Source organism: Bos mutus, chromosome 13 (assembly GCF_027580195.1).
Source record: "Bos mutus isolate GX-2022 chromosome 13, NWIPB_WYAK_1.1, whole genome shotgun sequence".
NCBI classification, from domain to species: Eukaryota; Metazoa; Chordata; class Mammalia; order Artiodactyla; family Bovidae; genus Bos; species Bos mutus.
In genome coordinates, this window is record NC_091629.1 from 7,208,532 (window position 1) to 7,227,538 (window position 19,007).

Consider the following 19,007-nt stretch of genomic DNA (forward strand, 5'->3'; position numbering starts at 1 on the left):
ATCTTGGTTGCAAATAGAATTTCCTGGAGAGCTTGTAAAAGTAATGTCTGGACTTTGTCCTAGACCCTAGATCCAAGTTTCTGGATTTCTTTGTGGGGGCCCAGGAACCCACATTTTACAGGATACTCCCAGATCATTTTTAATGACTAGTGATTATTTGCACCCATGGGTGTAACTCAGAGAGTTACCAACAAGAGCACGGTGGGGATGGGAAGACCTTAGTACTGATGTGCATTTCTGACCTTTTATTAAGGTCAGGTATAGCAAGGCTGCAGATGAGAGAACTGGCCCTTGTTGAGTACTTAGTATATTTCAGGCATTATTGTCCTAAACAGACTACATATTTGACTGAAAAGAGTCTTTTCAGCAAATATATAACCTACATCACAAGGTTATAGCGACATACTGTGTGAACATATAGATTGAACCTATTAATCCCGATCAGTGTTCCCTATATGGATATGAAGCATTTAGTTTTACACACACACACACACACACACACACACACACACTCTCTCTCTCTCTCTCTCTCTCTCTCCTCCCCCCCTCCCCCCATGATGTCACTCCACTTCAGTGTGTGCCACTGCCCATTTCTCCCCACAAATCCCCTAAGAATAAAATAAATTGTGATGAAGTTAAAAGTCTCATTTGTCTGCCAGTCTTAGCGGAAGGGAAACGTCTCATTCTGAAGTTCTTTCATGACCTTTCTTTTTACCCGTGGAAAGGATTGCAAAGATCCCAGCATCAGGGGAGCTGCTAGCTTAGTGGTGTTCTTGCATCCCTGAGCAAACGCATATGCGTTTACTGCTCTTCTTCCAGGTTGGTGGGGAAGTCAGAGCCCTGATCTTTCAGTTCTTGGTGTTGCAGGACTCCATGCTTCCTGGAAAAGGGTATGCTCTCCATGGCTTGACTATCATGGCTTGGATTTGTCTCCACCAGTTAGTGGTAGGTTAGCTTCACCAGTTTCCCTACTTATTAAGTGGGAGTAATAATGTAACCTGTATTTAGCCTTGTTCTGAGGAGATTATCAATTAATGCAGTAAGATTCATAGCACACACATGACCCCATAGTAAATGTTCACTGAGTGTTAGTGATTACGGACTTAATTGGCTCGTTACAAATGATCAGGATGTATTTACTTTTACATGATTCTTTCCTCAACAAAAAGGAGGACTGGATTAGATTAGCTCTGAAAGATCTCTGCACTTTGAAGGTAACACAGACAGACATGAGGCCATATGTTTCAGAAATATCCAGTCTTATTGCCGCCTTGCAGCAACCAGGGCCAAATGGCTTTATGAATAGCCAGGATGTATAAGGCTCGTGGCAAGGAATTAATTCGAAACTGGAACACTCAGGACAGGAAAGTGGATAATGAGCTGTTTGAATGCTTTCTTGGTGCTGCTGTCAGACTCCCCCAGATAAACTAGCATTTCTCGACCTTCCCCAGCCCCTGATTCCTTCCTCAGCTTCACTTTACAGCACTGATCACCTCGTGACATTATTTGTTCTTATTTGTTTATCCATGTCCTTCTCATCACTAGTAAGGGAAATGGACAAGGAATCTCCCTGGTGATTTGTATCACCAGAGTGTATAGTCCTCGAGGGATCACTTACTGGCAGCAACTAGAAGTGTGCCTAGCACACAGTAGGTGCTTACCAGATATTTGTATTGAATGAATGACTATCAGATATTTGTATTGAATGAATGACTTTTGATACCTTCTTGTATAGCTTTTAGTACCATGAAGATTCAAGTTCAAGATGAAGAATCTATATATGAGCATAATGATGTGTAGCGACTCTGGTGGAGGTTTACCACCTGAGCGCTAAGAAGGGCTTTGCTTCTTAGCTGGCCCTTCCAGCTAAGAAATTCCCTCATGGTCCAGTGGTTAAGACTTTGCCTTCCAATGTAGGGGGTATGGGTTTGATCCCTTGTTGGGCAGCTAAGATCCCATGTGCATTGTGGCCAAGAAACAAAAACATAAAACAGAAGCAAAATTATAACAAATTCAATAAAGATTTTAAAAATAATCCACATTAAAAAAAAAAAAACACTTAAGGAGTTCCTTGTCATCGTGAAGTAGCTGATGATGGTTAATGTGCTCGTGAAATAATTATAAAGTCTACTTACATAGAGGACCTTCCTTATATAACAGAAAGTTGTACTTTCCTTAAATAATAGAAAAGATTACATTCTTAAAGAATAGAAAGTTGGCTCATGAAATAGGTGAAACGCTGGTCCCTGGTTAGGAGAAAAACATTACACTTTTGTAGAGTATTATGAAATAAAGGTTAAAATAATAAAGGAATGGGAGAATAATTCTAATCAAAAGTTAACTTGACAGTTACTGAGTTACTTGAATCCTTAATAAAATAATAGAAGACAAATGTCAAAGGAGAAAGGGCAGTGCGCATTTAGAGAGTATCTCCGAAACCATCAATAGGTAACATCAATTTTGAAAGACAAATAACTTGTCAGGTGAAGCTGATAATTTCAAAATTTAATTTACATGGTGGTTGAACTAAATTGGTACAGTGGAAGTCATATAAGGGATTTGATAGATATACATATAAAATTATATATGAAGAATTTAGATTTACTCGGACTCAAATATTCTCAGAGGAGAGCAAACACTGAGTGAAGAACAATAGTACAAAGTTAATAATAAATAGTTAGTAGAATGTTGATGAGATTCTGGACTAGAGAGTTTATCACTAATATATCAGTTCATAATTCTTTGAGCTTCTCCTAGTAGAAACCACCCCCCCCCCCCCACCTTTTTTTTTTTTTTTCTTCTCTGGCCATCTAATATCTGTAATTGTTTTTTCTTTGCTAAAAAGGTTGCCCTTATAATACTTGAGACAGTCAATGTGAAAGGATGGAGATAGATGGGTAGTCACATTTATTCATACAACAACATTTTAGCAAACATTTGCTGGGCTGGGATCTAAGGGTGGAACCTCTGAGATTAACAAGGGAGAGGGGTAAGAGAGCACTGGTTCTAATCAGTGAAATTAACACAAGGCATGGATTCACTATGCTTTCAGAACCTAGGGACTTCTTAGAGAAGGAGGTGCCCTCCAGGCTCTTAGAGTGGTCAAGACAATGGACAAGAAGGGATGGAGGGGTCTGTGGCCTCTGGTCACTTCAGAGCACTCCAACTGGATCTCAGCATTGGGTGGAGAGGTGCCAGGGCTTAATCTGATGTCTTGTGACCCCACCGGATCAACCTCTCCAAGTTGTGACGTCTGACATGTACTTTAGTAAAGGTGTTGTGAGTGATATGCAGAGGATGCATTCATGCATTCAGAGGTCTGGGCTGGAGGCAAGGAACACATGAGCTGATGAGAGCCTATCAAAATGTTGTAGCACAGCTACAGAAAGTTTTAACATGTGGTATAGTGGTAAAGAATCTGCCTTGCCAATGCAGGAGATGTGAGAGACGAGGGTTGAATCCCTGGGTTGGGAAGATCCCCTGGAGAAGGAAATGGCAACCCACTCTGGTATTCTTGCCTGGAAAATCCCATCAACCCAGAAGCCTGGGTATAGCCAATGGGATTGCAAAGAGTTGGACCTGACTGAGCGACTAAGCACACATACAGCCCTGCGGAGTCTTCAAGTGCAATGGCGGGAGCAGCAGCCTGGATGTCACGGTTACACCAGAAATGCAGAATTTCATCTTCCATGACCCAAGGTCTGTGGAATCATCTTAACAAGATCCCTTGGTGTGTTGTATGCACATTAAGGTTGGAGAATTTCTGACTTAAATCACCCTGGTTGGCTCATCCAGGGCTCCCTCCCTGGTGTTCACTTTCTCCATCACTTCTTTAACGCTACATTTTAGCCGCACAGATGTCTCGCAATCCTTTTAATTGTGTAGAATTAAGCATCTGCCCTCTGTCCCTGCAGTTTTCTCTAGCTATGTGTTTTCTTCCTCTCTCACCATCCCACTGGCCAAACACCACCATCTGCATGATGGAACAAAACCCCAGACAAACCCAAACTTTCAGTTCTGATGACTTATTCACTTCTTTGCTGGTTCAGCAAATGCTTATTCAGGGTGACCCTCTGGGGAGTTGTGACAATAACAAGTGTAGTGTTATTTCCTAGGAGCTGTGTGCTTAGGGGAGGCAGACCCCCAAACTCAGGGTGACAGCATGGCAGATACTCTGGTGGGGTCAGGCCGTTAAAGGAGCACCTTGCTGCTGAAGATGTGGTTAGTGGCTTCGTAAGAGAGGAGACATCAAGAGTGAGAAAGGATAGCAAGGAAAGATTGACCTGTCCCTTCTGTCTGAAGGCTTCGAGGATGTTCTTAGAAAGTGCCCCACCCCCACCCTCCCGGAGGCTCTCAGTATTTCTCCTTTAGCACTGTGTTACCCTGCACAGGGCTGGGTGATTCATCTGCCTTCTCCATGGCACCACAGCCTGCACAAGGGCAGAGCCATATCTGTGCCACACACTGAGCTCCCCGGGGACTGGTGGTCAAAAGCATCCATTGAGGAAGAGAGGGCGGTTTATGGTTCTGTATTGTGGGCTGGTGGGGAGAAGGCTTTAACCCACACTAGGGTGGGTTAAAGGAAAAGTGAGGATAAAGCAGCCTTCTTTCTCAAAAGTTGCTTATCAAGGAAAGAACACAAGAGAGCAGCATCTGGAGAGGAACTTGGAGGAAGTGGGGTCGGTTCTTAAGATTTCTGAGTTGATTATTCAATTGACAAATATTAGTGGAAGAAGGTACAGTTGGACCTCACTCTTTATGGAGGTTCCCGCAAGTATTGAATCCCAACACGTGTATCTCCAGCTGATAGTGAGCAAGGACCCTGCCTCTTTTTCAGCGCTTATACTGTAAACAGGGTCCCTTTCATGGTCTATTGGGTGTCATGTTTTTCACAGTTTTGTGCTTTTGGTTGGTGATCTTGCTGTTCAAAATGACCCCCTGAATGTAAAATGCAGTTTTGTGCTCCTAAACCCAGCAAGTCAGATGTACCTCATGGAGAAAATACATGTTATTTCAGCTTCAGCCAGGCATGAGATTCAGTCCTGTTGGCTGTGAGTTTAACATTCACGAATCAACCAAATCAATGTGATGAAGAGTCTTTAAACAGAAACTCGCGGAAAACATGGCCATGCAGAGGCTCCGACCTCACCTGTGGCTCCTCCTGGACCAAGGCCTCGGTGTTCTGAGTTCAGGAAGGGTGGGCAGCGGCCTCACAGCGTGGCTGCCACGAGTGGCAGGAATTGGGGACTTTCTCTTCTAGGGGCCGCTCCGGGTCCTGGGATCAGGCAGCGAGGACAGACAGAGCTGGACTTGACCCTCAAGCTCTCCCACCAGCTGGGCGACTGTCCCTGGAAATAGAGGGCGTGTGCAGGGCCTAGCACTCATCTGTGGGGGGAAGCATTACCACTCACAGTAACACAAGATCCTCCTGGCCGCAGCATACACCTTTTCCTGTCCTTTCCCGTATTGTGTTCATTTTCTCAGGAGAGTAGCTCAGGAGTAGCTCCTGCCTGCTCCTGGCTCCCCATGCATGCTCTCAACTCCTCTCTCTTGGGTACTTTATTCCCCCCACTTCCCCTACATTGCTTTTCCTCAATCCTGCTGTATATTTGTCCTTCCTTTAAATTTCCCTTTAGTTGCCTCTTTCTGAATCTGCTGCTGGATCAGACGGGTTTGAGGAGTTGGTGCTCTTTGAGGAGCAGCGGCGGGGGGCCACTGGGCAGTGAGGACCGGGGTGGGTGGACGCCAAAAGCCGCCCAGGAGGGGAGACATGGAGGCATCTGAGCTGGGAGCACATTTCAGGGAGCCATCGGTGTGGACAGTCAGCAAGGCACTTGGCTGTGTGCAGAGGTGAGGAGACTGTTCTAGAAGATGAGGTAAGAAAAATGTCTTCAGTCCTGGTGGCTACAGGCCTAGACCTCAAGACAGCTTACCTGTGGCTTTCTGTTTTTTTGGAGGGGGCTTTTATTTAATATTTAAAATTGAGAGAACTGAGAATCACATGCAGCTGTAAGAAATAATATCTACAGGTCCTTTGTCTATTTCCCTCACTGGTAAGATTTTGAAACACTGAAGTTTTAGATCCTAACAACATTGAGACAACCCATTGATCTTATTCACTTCTCTCCGTTTACTTGTACTTATATGAATATTTGGGAGGTTCCTGATGAGGGTGGATGTATTATTTGTTTTCCAGAATTGGAATCCTAATGATTCCAATTTCATATGCGTCAGAGAAATTCTTAGGTTTTTCTTTGTAAATATTCACATGACATTAGAACACTGAATATTTATTTCCCTCTTGAGTCTCTCTCCCTTCCTTATATGTATCTAAGATTCAGTGGGACCTTTGAACTCATCCTCTTATCTATAGAAATGGGTTTTAAACTCAGTCTTCCCAAGAAATCTCCTGTTATTTCTAGTGAAGGGTAAGCATACTGTGGTGGCTTTGACACGTCTTAATTCCTCCTGGATAGCAGTGTAGTCATATCCAAATGACATGGGATGGGGAGTCCATTGACAAGCACTCCAGGGACAGCTAGGCTCAGAGGGGCAGTGTAACCTTTGACCCAGCCCTACATCTCTTTCTGGACTCAGTGCACTCATCTGTAAATGTGATCTTCCAATTTATCTCTCAGACACCTCCCAACTATAGTATTCTTTATAGCTTGTAAATTCTGTGTGTGTGTGTGTGTGTGTTTATATATATGATAACAGGGTAATAAAATTCATTTTATGTCCTTCTCTCTGAGTCATCTGCTGTTTTTTCAAGCTTATTTCCTATCTTGCCTTTCCTCAGATTTCTTCCAAGGATTTTATCTCAGTAAGTGAAGTACAGATAAATACCTTTATAAAAAGGGGGACTCTTATGTTGGAAAGTGGCAATTCTGAGGTCATGTTTTTCTCCACATGGCTTGTGTTAATAACTTCTCTCCTCACTGTGATATGTGTCTTTAAGAAATGTATAATTGCCAAAGATGGCAGAGATGGTCTTCATTTTGCACGAAGCATAATTTTGCTGCTTGCATCATAAGTTCTAATGTGTGTGTCAACTGCGTATTATTTTTAGATTTGATTAAATACCTTGATGGCTGGTGTCTGTCTTCTTGGAAAAGGTTTCTTCGTTGCCTTGAGTGGTTAAATGATTTAAAAATCACTGGAAGAATAAAAGAAGAGAAACATTGGAAAAACTGATTAGGAGTAGGGGGTATGATGTATAACTGTTAAAAATGTATATATCTGACCTTTAAGTATTTGCTCTAATTCATTATTAGATGTTCCATTTTTTCACTTATTTGAAAGGCCCCTTGTCTAGAGAGGCAAATCAATATTTACAGTGCATTGGTGCCACAGAGAATTTGAAGGTTTATCCCCTCTTCAAAGGAAGGCACACATCAAACAGCCTCCACCTCCACCCGGGACCTGGTGACATCGTCCCCATCTCTGGGTGCTTCATCCAGGAGCTTAATTATTGAAGATCCTCATCTTTGAATTTTCCTGTTAATATTTCAGAGGCCATACTTTGAAAATCTATATATTAAATAAATCAGAAGATTACCAGGAGAGAAAGTTTTATTATTGTGTTTTGAAAAGTATTGATTTTCCTAAAATGGACGGTAAGGAATCATAATAATAATGAGCAAATTACCTTAAATGAGAAGCTCCCATTATTTCTAATTGCTTGCAAGAATGCAAATTGCATTGGATTATTAGTAATGCTGAAAAATTGTGAGCCCTAGAAACATGAAGCAAATTATAGGCAAAAAGGCTGTTTTTGTATTTTATTTCTCTGAGGCCAAGACAAAATTGAGTTCTTTTATGCAGCATTTTGCTTTTTCAGGACACTGAGAGGTGGGGAGCTTGTCAAATGAATCAGGCAGTTGTGTTTCATGCTTCATTTTGTTGATAAGGCCAGACATCTGGAGTAGTCTCTTTCCTTAGAATCATGTTCAGGTCATCCAGAGACCTCAAGGCAGTTGTGGCTACTTCTGCATTGTAACCCACAACTCTTGTGCATTTTTCATTCTTCTCTGAGGCAACTGGTAATGATACTACTTTGAGATGCTTTTATATTTTTTTCTAGCGCCTCTTCATAAATGGTTTTAAGTTCTGTTTAGGATGAGGTTTGGTGGATGATTATCAGTGTAGGAGTATATGATCCTATATGGAATCATATAGTTTTTAGTTTTAATGGTAAATCTCTGATTTTATAGATGGGGACACTGAGGTCCAGTGAGGTGGACTGACATGTTGGGATTACACATCTAGGCAGGTGGTGGTTCTTCTTCTTTTTTTTTTTTTTTTTTGGTAGACTAAACAATTTTATTTGTGCCTTATGGTTTTAAAATCTGCTTACTTGATAAACTGTTGTTGGTCAGTCAATAAGTTGGGTCTGACTCTTGTGGCCTCGTGGACTGCATCAAGCCAGGCTTCCCTGTCCTTCACCTAGTAGTCCCTAGACTACTAGGGGGGGAAAGGTACAAACCAACATGCACAGTATGAGCCCGTTTTTGTGAAATAAAGCAGAAACACACTAGGAATACAAAAACTAAAGGCAAAGGCTGAAGTGAATGTTAACCAAAATCATAAAAATTACAGCTTTTTATAATTCTTCATCCAAGTACGTGGTCAGGTCAGTTCAGTTCAGTTCAGTTGCTCAGTTGTGTCTGACTCTTTGCGACCCTGTGGACTATAGCATGCCAGGCTCCCCTGTCCATCACCAACTCCTGGAGCTTATTCAAACTCATGTCCATGGAGTCGGTGATGCCATCCAACCATCTCATTCTCTGTCATCCCTTCTCCTCCTGCCTTCAATCTCGCAGCATTAGGGTCTTTTCCAATGAGTCAGTTCTTTGCATCAGGTGGCCAAAGTATTGAAGTTTCAGCTTCAGCATCAGTCCTTTCAATGAATATTCAGGACTGATTTCCTTTAGGATGGACTGGTTGGATCTTCTTGCAGTCCTAGGAACTCTCAAGAGTCTTCTCCACATCACAGTTCAAAAGCATCAATTCTTCGGCACTCAGCTTTCTTTATATAGTCCAACTCTCACATCCATACATGACTACTGGAAAAACCATAGCTTTGACTAGACAGACCTTTGTTGGCAAAGTAATGTCTCTGCTTTTTAATAAGCTGTCTAGGTTGGTCATAACTTTTCTTCCAAAGAGCAAGTGTCTTTTAATTTCATGGCTGCAGTCACAATCCGCTGTGATTTTGGAACCCCCCAAAATAAAGTCTGCCACTGTTTCCATTGCTTCCCCATCTATTTGCTATGAAGTGATGGGACTGGATGCCGTGATCTTAGTTTTCTGAATGTTGAGCTTTAAGCCAACTTTTTCACTCTCCTCTTTCACTTTCATCAAGAGGCTCTTCAGTTCTTCTTCACTTTCTGCCATAAGGGTGATATCATCTGCGTATCTGAGGTTATTGATATTTCTCCCGGCAATCTTGATTCTGGCTTGTGCTTCCTCTAGCCCAGCATTTCTTATGATGTACTCTGCATATAAGTTAAATAAGCAGGGTGACAATATACAGTCTTTACATACTCCTTTCCTGAATTGGAACCAGTCTGTTGTTCTATGTCCAGTTCTAACTGTTGCTTCCTTACTTGCATACATATATCTCAGGTGGTCTGGTATTCCCATCTCTTGAAGAATTTTCCACAGTTTGTTTTGATACACACAGTAAAAGGCTTTGGCATAGTCAATAAAGTAGAAGTTGATGTTTTTCTGGAACGCTCTTGCTTTTTCAGTGATCCAACGGATGTTGGCAATTTGATCTCTGGTTCCTTTGCCTTTTCTAAATCCAGTTTGAACATATGAAAGTTCATGTTCAAGTACATGGTCAGTACTATAATACTCCAAGTCATGGCTTCTCCTAATCTGTATTCAATTTTTTATCTTTCTAATGGTATCATTTAATGAACATCTATTAATTTTAATGGAGATTTGGGTCCTTTGCATCACTAAGAACATCTCAGGGAGACTGTTAGGCAAAACTCTATTCATAGTGATCCAGAAACGTATTTTGTGTTGTTCACTGAGTTGGTACTGAACCAAAGGTGTCCAGACACTAATGGGTAAGATAGTCCCTTTGGCACAAATTAAGATGGTAGCCCCAAATGTATTCCTCACTCAGCACAGCTGCAGTTTAAGGAAAAAAGCCATTTTATCTGGTATTCTTGATGAGGCAGCAAAATGATAACTTTTAAAAAATCCTGACCGTTGAACATCAATTTAACATTTTGCGTAACAATGTGGGAGGCAGGCATAAAGTGCCTGTACATATTGAAAGTAGTGAAAGTGTCGCTCTCCCAGTCATGCCCAGCTTTTTGTTACCCCATGGACTATAGCCCTCCAGACACAGCTCATCTATCCAAATGATTTCCCAGGCAAGAATACTGGAATGGGTTGCCCTTTCCTTCTCCAAGGGATCTTCCTGGCCCAGCGATCCAACCCTGGTCTCGTGCGTTGCAGGTGAACTCTCTCATCTGAGCCACCAGGGAAACCACATATTGAGAAAACTTGCATGTGATGATTTGAGTTGTAAGCTAAGATAACCATTTTTAATGGAGCAGCGCTTTTATTTGAAAGAAGAATGGAAAAGCTGTGTCTATTCAGACTTTGGTTATCTGGCAGGGTTTCTAGAAAATGGATGAACTGAGCCTTGTCATTACATGGAAAACAAGTTATAGTGTTCATTGCCAAAGATAACATTCAAGCTTTAAATTCTAGTAGAATTAGATTTGGGGAAACTTATATCCCATTGTGAGCATGATAATGTCCCAATACTTAATGATTTTTCTGATGGAATTGGTAGTGATATTCACATATGTGATTTTCTGCTATAAAGAAATATATCAACATTTGGAGGGTTGGTTTAACCTAATTACTAATATATTCCAAGTAATTGTTGCAAAATTTTTCATGGGTAGAAGATCCATTCGAAGAGTAAGATGTAACAAGAGAACAAGAAGTTTGCATTCTATATTGCAGCTAACCTTCGAGTCAAGTTTTGGTGTGGTATCAAAGATATATTATCTGAGGAGATTAATTTTTATTTTATTTATTTGCCTGCACTGAGTCTTAGTTCTCTAGGCCAGAATACTGGAGCAGGTAGCCTTTCCCTTTTCTGGGGGATCTTCCCGACTGAGTGATTGAACCCAGGTCTCCCACATTGCAGGCAGAGTCTTTACCAGCTGAGCCACTTAGTTATGGCACATGGGCTTTTAGTTGCTGTGTGTGGTATCTAGTTCCCTGACCAGGGATCAAACCTGGGCCCCTTGCATTGGGAGTGTGGCATCTTAGCCACTGGACCACCAGGGAAGTCCATCTGAGAAGATTATTAAAATCCTACTTCCTGTCGCAGCTAAGTGTTTGTGGAGTTCTTTTTTTCTTTGTATGCTCGGTCATATTGCAGCAGGTTAATGAAGAAGCAGAAATGAGAATCCAGATGTCTGCTGCTAAGCAACACGTGAGACAGTGCCCCTCTCCAGCTTCATATGCTTTGTTTTGTAAAATCATTTTCATAAAATTCTGTTGTTTATGTTAACATGTAATAGGTTTATTATTGTTAACTTAAAAATGAATGAATAAATATTAAAAACCTTTTTTTCTCATTTTCATTTCTAGCATGGTATATGCCTAGCTATAACCCACATAAACGAAAGTTTTTTGGGTTCTCCAGTAACTTTTAGAGTGAGAAAGGGTCCTGAGGTCAAAGTTGAGAAATACCAGTATAGGTGTCTATCCCCTGGGGCATGCTTCGTCATCTTAGGCATCATACTTCCTTTATTGGACTAGTAGAGATTTTTTATTTTTTTCCTTCATTTTTTTTTTCCTTCTCCTTTTAACATTTTTGAAATTGGGATTGCTCTTGTTTCAGTTTATATGTATAGCTAATGTAATAGTTCTTCAACTCTCCCAAATCTAATGATGCTATTAAAATCCATGTTTGATTTCTCAGTGTATGTAATTTTACTTTGGAAACACTGCAAAATTCTTCCCCTTTACAAAATTGAGACTGACATTTATATCTGCAACTAGCTAGAAGTGGAGTTTATTTTTCAATGAATGGTCGAATAATAGAATTAATTTCATGATTTGGGTGGTGATGAAGTGCTGACCAAGGAGCCTGAAGTTCTGGCCAGAAAACTCTCCCCATGCTCTTCCTGTCACCTCTCAGGCTCCACTTACTGGTCTGTGGAGTGAGTCACATGTTTCTCCACTGGTCCTGCATGCGTGCTAAGTCACTTCAGTTGTGTCCAACTCTGCAACCCTCTGGACTGAAGCCCACCAGGATCCTCTGTCGATGGGATTCTCCAGGCAAGAATACTGACTGGAGTGGGTTGCCATTCCCTCCTCCAGGGGATCTTCCTGTCCCAGGGATCGAACCTGCATCTCCTGCAGCTCCTGCATTGCAGGTGGATTCTTTACCACTAAGCCACCAGGGAAGCCCCCTTCTCCACTAGGATTAATGCTTAATATAAAGATTCAGATCCTTTCAAGTCATTGACTTCTTAATGTTATTTAATATGTGCATGCATGAGTGTAAACTGGATGAAAATGACATAATTTTCACACAGCCATAAAATGAAGAAATTATAAACCAATAAAAATGTAAATTGTCACTATCAGTGTGAGACACTGTCTAAATCGCAGCCAGCGTGAGCTGGACATGTGATGTGTTCTGGTGTCCTCACATTTGCTGCCCGTGTGCTCTTTGCTGACTCTGTTCTCACAGTTCATCAACTGCAAGAAAACCTGACTTCGAGATCATCATGCTGTCACTTGGCATTCCTTTGCTGAGAACATATTGTTTACTTTTCAAAATGAGTTTGAACTCCTGCGGCATCCTTCACCCTGTGGTTTGTGTCTGTGCCCTGGCATCTCGCCAGAAGGGCCAACTGAAAGGTCTGCAGTCCCGTTGTAACCCCACCTCTCCTTGAATCCACTTTCTTTCCCTGCATCTCGAATGTTGAGGGTTACAGATGCAAAGAGGTGCAAAGTGCTAATTATTTGTGTCTGTTTCAGACTAACAGATTAACACAGTGATCATGACTTTTCAGAAGACGATGATCCCAATTATTTATCTAATCTGAATCGGGTCTGCAGTGTATTTCTCTTGGGCAGAATTTCAGAAACAAGTTGAGTAAGCTGTTTTATTGTGTCCAATCGAATTCATTGAAATTTATTGTCCCTGAATTTATTTGGGGTTGAAATGTACTTTCAGGTACTTTAAAATTTTATCATTGTCTGCTTTTAGTCATGACTGCTTTTAGTCATTACTTCTGGACCATTTTTAAGGCCTTTTGTGAACTAATAGTGCTTCTTTTAGACTTAACACACACACACACACACACCCACACCCACACACACACGTATACACAGTTCCTTAACAACCAAGCGATCAGCAACCCTATAACTAATAGTGCTTCTTTTAGACTTAACACACACACACACACACACACACACACACACACACACACGTATACACAGTTCCTTAACAACCAAGCGATCAGCAACCCTATAACTGGAGGCAACCCATATCTAAGGAGCAGTATTGTAATTTCCCAGAAGTATTTTATTCTCCCTCCTCCCCATTTTGTTGCTTTTCTGCTTACATTTTTGATTTTTGAATCTGAGAACAATTTTGTTAATTGGGAGAGGACTTTTTTTATGGTAAGAGCATAGTACTATTAACACACTTCGATCCTTAGAGGTATATTTTTGTGAACTTGTTTTTGAGAGTGACTGTAGAGTTCTTTGTTTTGTTTTGTTTCTTTTTTTTTTGGTATAAATTGTAAGCAATAAGGACTGTCACACTTTTTTTACATACACTTAAAAATTGGAAATTATTCTTTCCTGTAATTTTCCTGTATGTGTTTCTCTTAGCAAATTAAGATAAACACCAATAGTATTAAATTAAATGTTCAACATATTTTTTTCTCTGGTTATGTTACTCAGACTCTTTATTGGTTATCAAATCCTCATGATGTGGAAGCAAATGTTAAATGCAACATTTTAGTATTATTCATATGCTTCTCTGATCATTCATATGTTTTCTCTGATCATTTCTAATTTGCTTTAACATATTTAAGACTATTGAATTGACAATGGTTTAAATGTAACCGTTAACATATATAAATCATCTTTCCTTAGTTTCACATCCTCAAGGATCTCTATAGCCATACATTGACCAGATGCATCAGTATTCCAAAATTGTTTCTCATAGAATAAATGATGAGTTTATTCCTTCTCCACTAAAGCTGTTTTATTTGAGGCTTTTAATAAATATTTACCCTGCATCCTAGGTTTTGTAAACAAATTGCTCTAAGCATTAATTTAATCTAAAATTTTGCCATATGTTTATTATGCTCTCTGCTCAGTTGATGTGTGGGGCTTTTGGTTCTCATTCTCAGAGTTACAGATGCCTGTGCCTGTGTTCTTCTACCTGGTTTTGTAGTGTTTCTTTTCCGTTGTCACAGTGATCACATCTGCTAGCATGTACCCAGTACTAACCTGAGTTTGTTACTGATTTTTGTTAGAGTAATTGCAAACAGAGTACAGCTGATAAAACATCACATTTTATGTAATTATGTACGTATGTGGCAGGTACTACCTGAGTTTACTGCCAGGTGGCGCAGGGGTCAAGAACCCGCCTGCCAGTGCAGGAGATGCAAGAGACAAGAGTTCGCTCCTTGGGTTGGGGAGATCCCCTGGAGAAGGCATGGCAACCCACTTCAGTATTCTTGCCTGGAAAATTCCATGCACAGAGGAGCCTGGTGGACTATAGTCCATGGGATTGCAAAGAGTCTTGGACGTGACTGATTGACTGAGCATGCACACTTGCTTATTGGTGTTCTACTTTTAAGATTTCATTATCTGAAGGATAAGAAATATGTTTGTGCTTTGTACTTTTTGATAATACTTTGTTGAGCAAAAGAAATATTTTATTCAACAGATTTCTTTACTAGAAAAGCCAAACCAATGTCGGGATGATAATAGCAGCAATGGTTATTTTTGTCACTCTCTGTTGAGTGCACACCATGTATCAGGAACTGTTTTAAGCAGTGTATTTCATTTAGTCCTTGCAGTACCCTTAGGTGAGAAGTGATGTTTTATTGCTATTTGTGTAGGAAGGGACCAGGGAGAGGCCAGTGAAGCCACTTGCCTAGAGCCACACAGGTAACAGGTGTGAAATGCAGATACACCTGGCCGTCTTACTCCAGAGCAGGTCATCCTATAGATAAGTATTCTTTCATCCTGTAGACATCCTGTTTCTTTCACAGTGAAGTCTTTTAAAGAAACGACTGGAATTTCTACTTAGGATGCTACCCACTGTCACCTTAAAGTGTTACTCTACTCTAATCTTTGGGATTTAACTACCTTTATTCTCACACACAGTTTTCAGGTGTTAGGTTATCTTTTAAAAACACAATGCTCTTTTGTGTTACAGATATGCCTCTTCACGTCCGACGAAGCAGTGACCCAGCGTTAATTGGCCTTTCCACGTCTGTCAGTGATAATAACTTCTCCGAAGAGCCTTCAAGGAAAAACCCCACACGCTGGTCGACAACCGCTGGCTTCCTCAAGCAGAACACTGCGGGCAGTCCTGCAGCCTGTGACAGGAAGGTGAGCGCCTCCCATTCGTGTCTCCTTCACACCAGTGAGGGCTGGCACCCAAGGGCCACAACTCTGTGTCCACAGCATCCCCACTGTGTCCTCCGTGACCTTCACACCAAAGTTCCAAGCACTTCCTGTATTGTATTGCCCTCAAATTTTCTGATAAAAATCTGTATTATTTTTCCATTTTTTTGAATTGATAACATGTTCATATGATTAAACATGAAAACGTACAACGTGAAATATATACTTAAAGTCCCTCTCCAAACTTGTCTCCTGGTTACCCTTGTCTCTGTCCTCTTCAGCAACCCTCTTGGGAGCTTTTTCCGTGTCCTTAAAGCAGTACTTTGTCAATGTGTAAGCGTATATTGGCCCCTGAGGTATACTAAGGAAATCACAGCATATGGACTGTTGAGGATGAAAGTGGACGTTATCCGTGGTCATTTGCTCTCACTATTCAATTGATAATTTTATCTTCATACGAAATGAAAGCTCACTGTCTAGTCTTAATAATATTCTCTTCTTTGACCTGATTTAATTTTGTCCATGACCTAATTTATTTAGTCTAAATAAACAAAACGTTATTTTAGTCTATTTAGCCTACTTTTTTCTACTTTGTATTAATGGTCTTTGTCATATATTCCTTATCATCCTGTTCTGTTAGGCCTCTAACCTTTTACCCAATGAGCTTTAAGCTATGCTTGTCATTTTCACTGCTGAATTTATAAAATAGATTCTCAGTGAACATCCATTGAATAAATTAATGATCATTTTTCAGTGCAGACTGTAACTGAGCACTGTATGTATTAAGAAGTAAGGAAACATTCAGTTCAGTTCAGTCACGCAGTCATGTCTGACTCTTCGCGACCCCATGAATCGCAACACGCCAGGCCTCCCTGTCAATCACCAACTCCTGGAGTTCACTCAGACTCGCGTCCATTGAGTCCATGATGCCTTCCAGCCATCTCATCCTCTGTTGTCCCCTTTTCCTCCTGCCCCCAATCCCTCTCAGCATCAGGGTCTTTTCCAATGAGTCAACTCTTCGCATGAGGTGGCCAAAGTACTGGAGTTTCAGCTTTAGCATCATTCCTTCCAAAGAACACCCAGGGCTGATCTCCTTTAGAATGGACTGGTTGGATCTCCTTGCAGTCCAAGGGACTCTCAAGAGTCTTCTCCAACACCACAGTTCAAAAGCATCAATTCTTCGGTGCTCAGCTTTCTTCACAGTCCAACTCTCTCATCCATACATGACCACTGGAAAAACCATAGCCTTGACTAGATGGACCTTTGTTGGCAAAGTAATGTCTCTGCTTTTCAATATGCTATCTAAATTGGTCATAACTTTCCTTCCAAGGAGTAAGCATCTTTTACTTTCATGGCTGCAGTCACCGTCTGCAGTGATTTTGGAGCCCAGAAAAATCAAGTCTGACACTGTTTCCACTGTTTCCCCATCTATTTGCCATGAAGTGATGGGACCAGATGCTATGATCTTCGTTTTCTGAATGTTGAACTTTAAGCCAGCTTTTTCACTCTCCACTTTCACTTTCATCAAGAGGCTTTTTAGTTCATCTTCACTTTCTGCCATAAGGGTGGTAGCATCTGCATATCTGAGGTTATTGATATTTCTCCTGGCAATCTTGATTCCAGCTTGTGTTTCTTCCAGCCCAGCGTTTCTCATGATGTACTCTGCATATAAGTTAAATAAGCAGGGTGACAATATACAGCCTTGACGTACTCCTTTTCCTATTTGGAACCTGTCTGTTTTTCCATGTCCAGTTCTAACTGTTGCTTCCTGACCTGCATATAGGTTTCTCAAGAGGCAGGTCAGGTGGTCTGGTATTCCCATGTCTTTCAGAATTTTCCACAGTTTATTGTGATCCACACAGTCAAAGGCTTTGGCATAGTCAATAAAGCATAAGTAGATGTTTTTCTGGAACTCTTGATATTAATCACATATTAATAGTAAAATAAATGTAGTTTGATATTTGCTTGGTTTAGCCTTTGCATCTATGTTAAAATACCTTTTTAATATCTTTTAACACAGTTTCACATTTCAACAAACTCTTTTTTGTACTAGTTTGTGTAAAGAAAAAAGAAGGAATATAAAAGTTTAAACTGAGAAGATTCTTTTAAGAAAAAACAATGTACTGTAGTCTCTGCTTATTTTGGATGAGAGGTTTAACTGTTAGGCTCATTCTTCTGACCTATTTTATTAGATATGTGATGAGTATCTTATTGAGATTAGCCTGAAAATTTAGAATTTTTTATCACACAACAAACTATTCAAAGAATCTGGTTTCTGAATAGGCCTCACAACCTTTCATTTATGTTTGGAATAGACCTGATTTACTTGGATATTCACAAATATATGGCTTCCCTGGTGACTCAGACAGTAAAGCATCTGCCTGCAATGTGGGAGACCTTGATTTGATCCGTGGGTTCGGCAGATCCTCTGGAGAAGGAGATGGCAACCCACTCCAGTATTCCTGCCTGGAGAATCCCATGGATGGAGGAGCCTGGTAGGCTACAGTCCAAGGGGTTGAAAAGAATTGGACACAACTGAGCCACTTCATTTCACAAATATATAACAAGTCAAGTTGGTAGTTTAAAAAATTTTATCCTTTTAAAAAGGTTTTTGCTTAGTTGTAGGATAGTGGGTCAGAACTCATTGAAGAAATGAAGGTTTTCTTTTTAACTCATTCAACATCTTTTCTGTATGAGTCAGCTTCACTTGTAGTGAAGAGAACCACAGGAGCTATTTTAAACATAAAAGGACTTAATATTGAGAATTTGTGTTTCAGAAATTTCACTGGAAGGGCTGGCAGAGCAGGCCATAGTCTGGGCCCCCAGGGCTTTCTGGACGGTGTCTGGCTGGTCTCAGGAGTGGGCACAAGACCTCATGTCCCTGTGCCTCGTCTGCTCAGCAGACGTCAGCACCGTCTTCTCATGTGCTCCCCTTGCCCCCTGCCACCTGTGTACCTGACCCGAACCCAGGAATACCCCAGAGAACACTGCCATCTCCACTGCTTGCCACTAATAATAGCCCAAGAAAAACCTCTGTTTCACAGTTATCATTAACATCACAGGCTCTTGAATCCAAATGAGTAGAATGAAGTTTACTCCAGATACTTGTCTACAGGGGGATTTTTTTCCTGGGAAATGAACTTTAGTGTTCCAGCCTCCAGAGCCCACAGAGGCTACCCGGAGCAGATGGGGATCCTTCTGGCCAGTTCTTTTTAAAATAACATGTATCTGTTATTGTAAAAATGCGGGCAACTAGTAGCATGGAACAAAACTATAATAGCCTATTTTGAAACTCATTTTAATACAGATGTTAATGATCACACACACAAAGTTGAAGTCATTCTCTGTCTACATAGTTG

At 40.9% G+C, this 19,007-nt stretch overlaps 1 protein-coding gene across 15 annotated transcripts in view; it reads left to right on the forward strand.

Annotated features, from left to right (window-relative positions):
- The window catches only part of PARD3 (par-3 family cell polarity regulator), a 579,453-nt gene that overhangs the window by 240,271 nt on the left and 320,175 nt on the right, over positions 1–19,007 (forward strand). For all 15 annotated transcript variants that reach the window (XM_070380971.1, XM_070380969.1, XM_070380970.1 and 12 more), the window contains one exon: positions 15,458–15,633. In XM_070380971.1, coding sequence (XP_070237072.1) covers positions 15,458–15,633 — 176 coding nt within the window. The remainder of the gene's footprint in view (positions 1–15,457; positions 15,634–19,007) is intronic.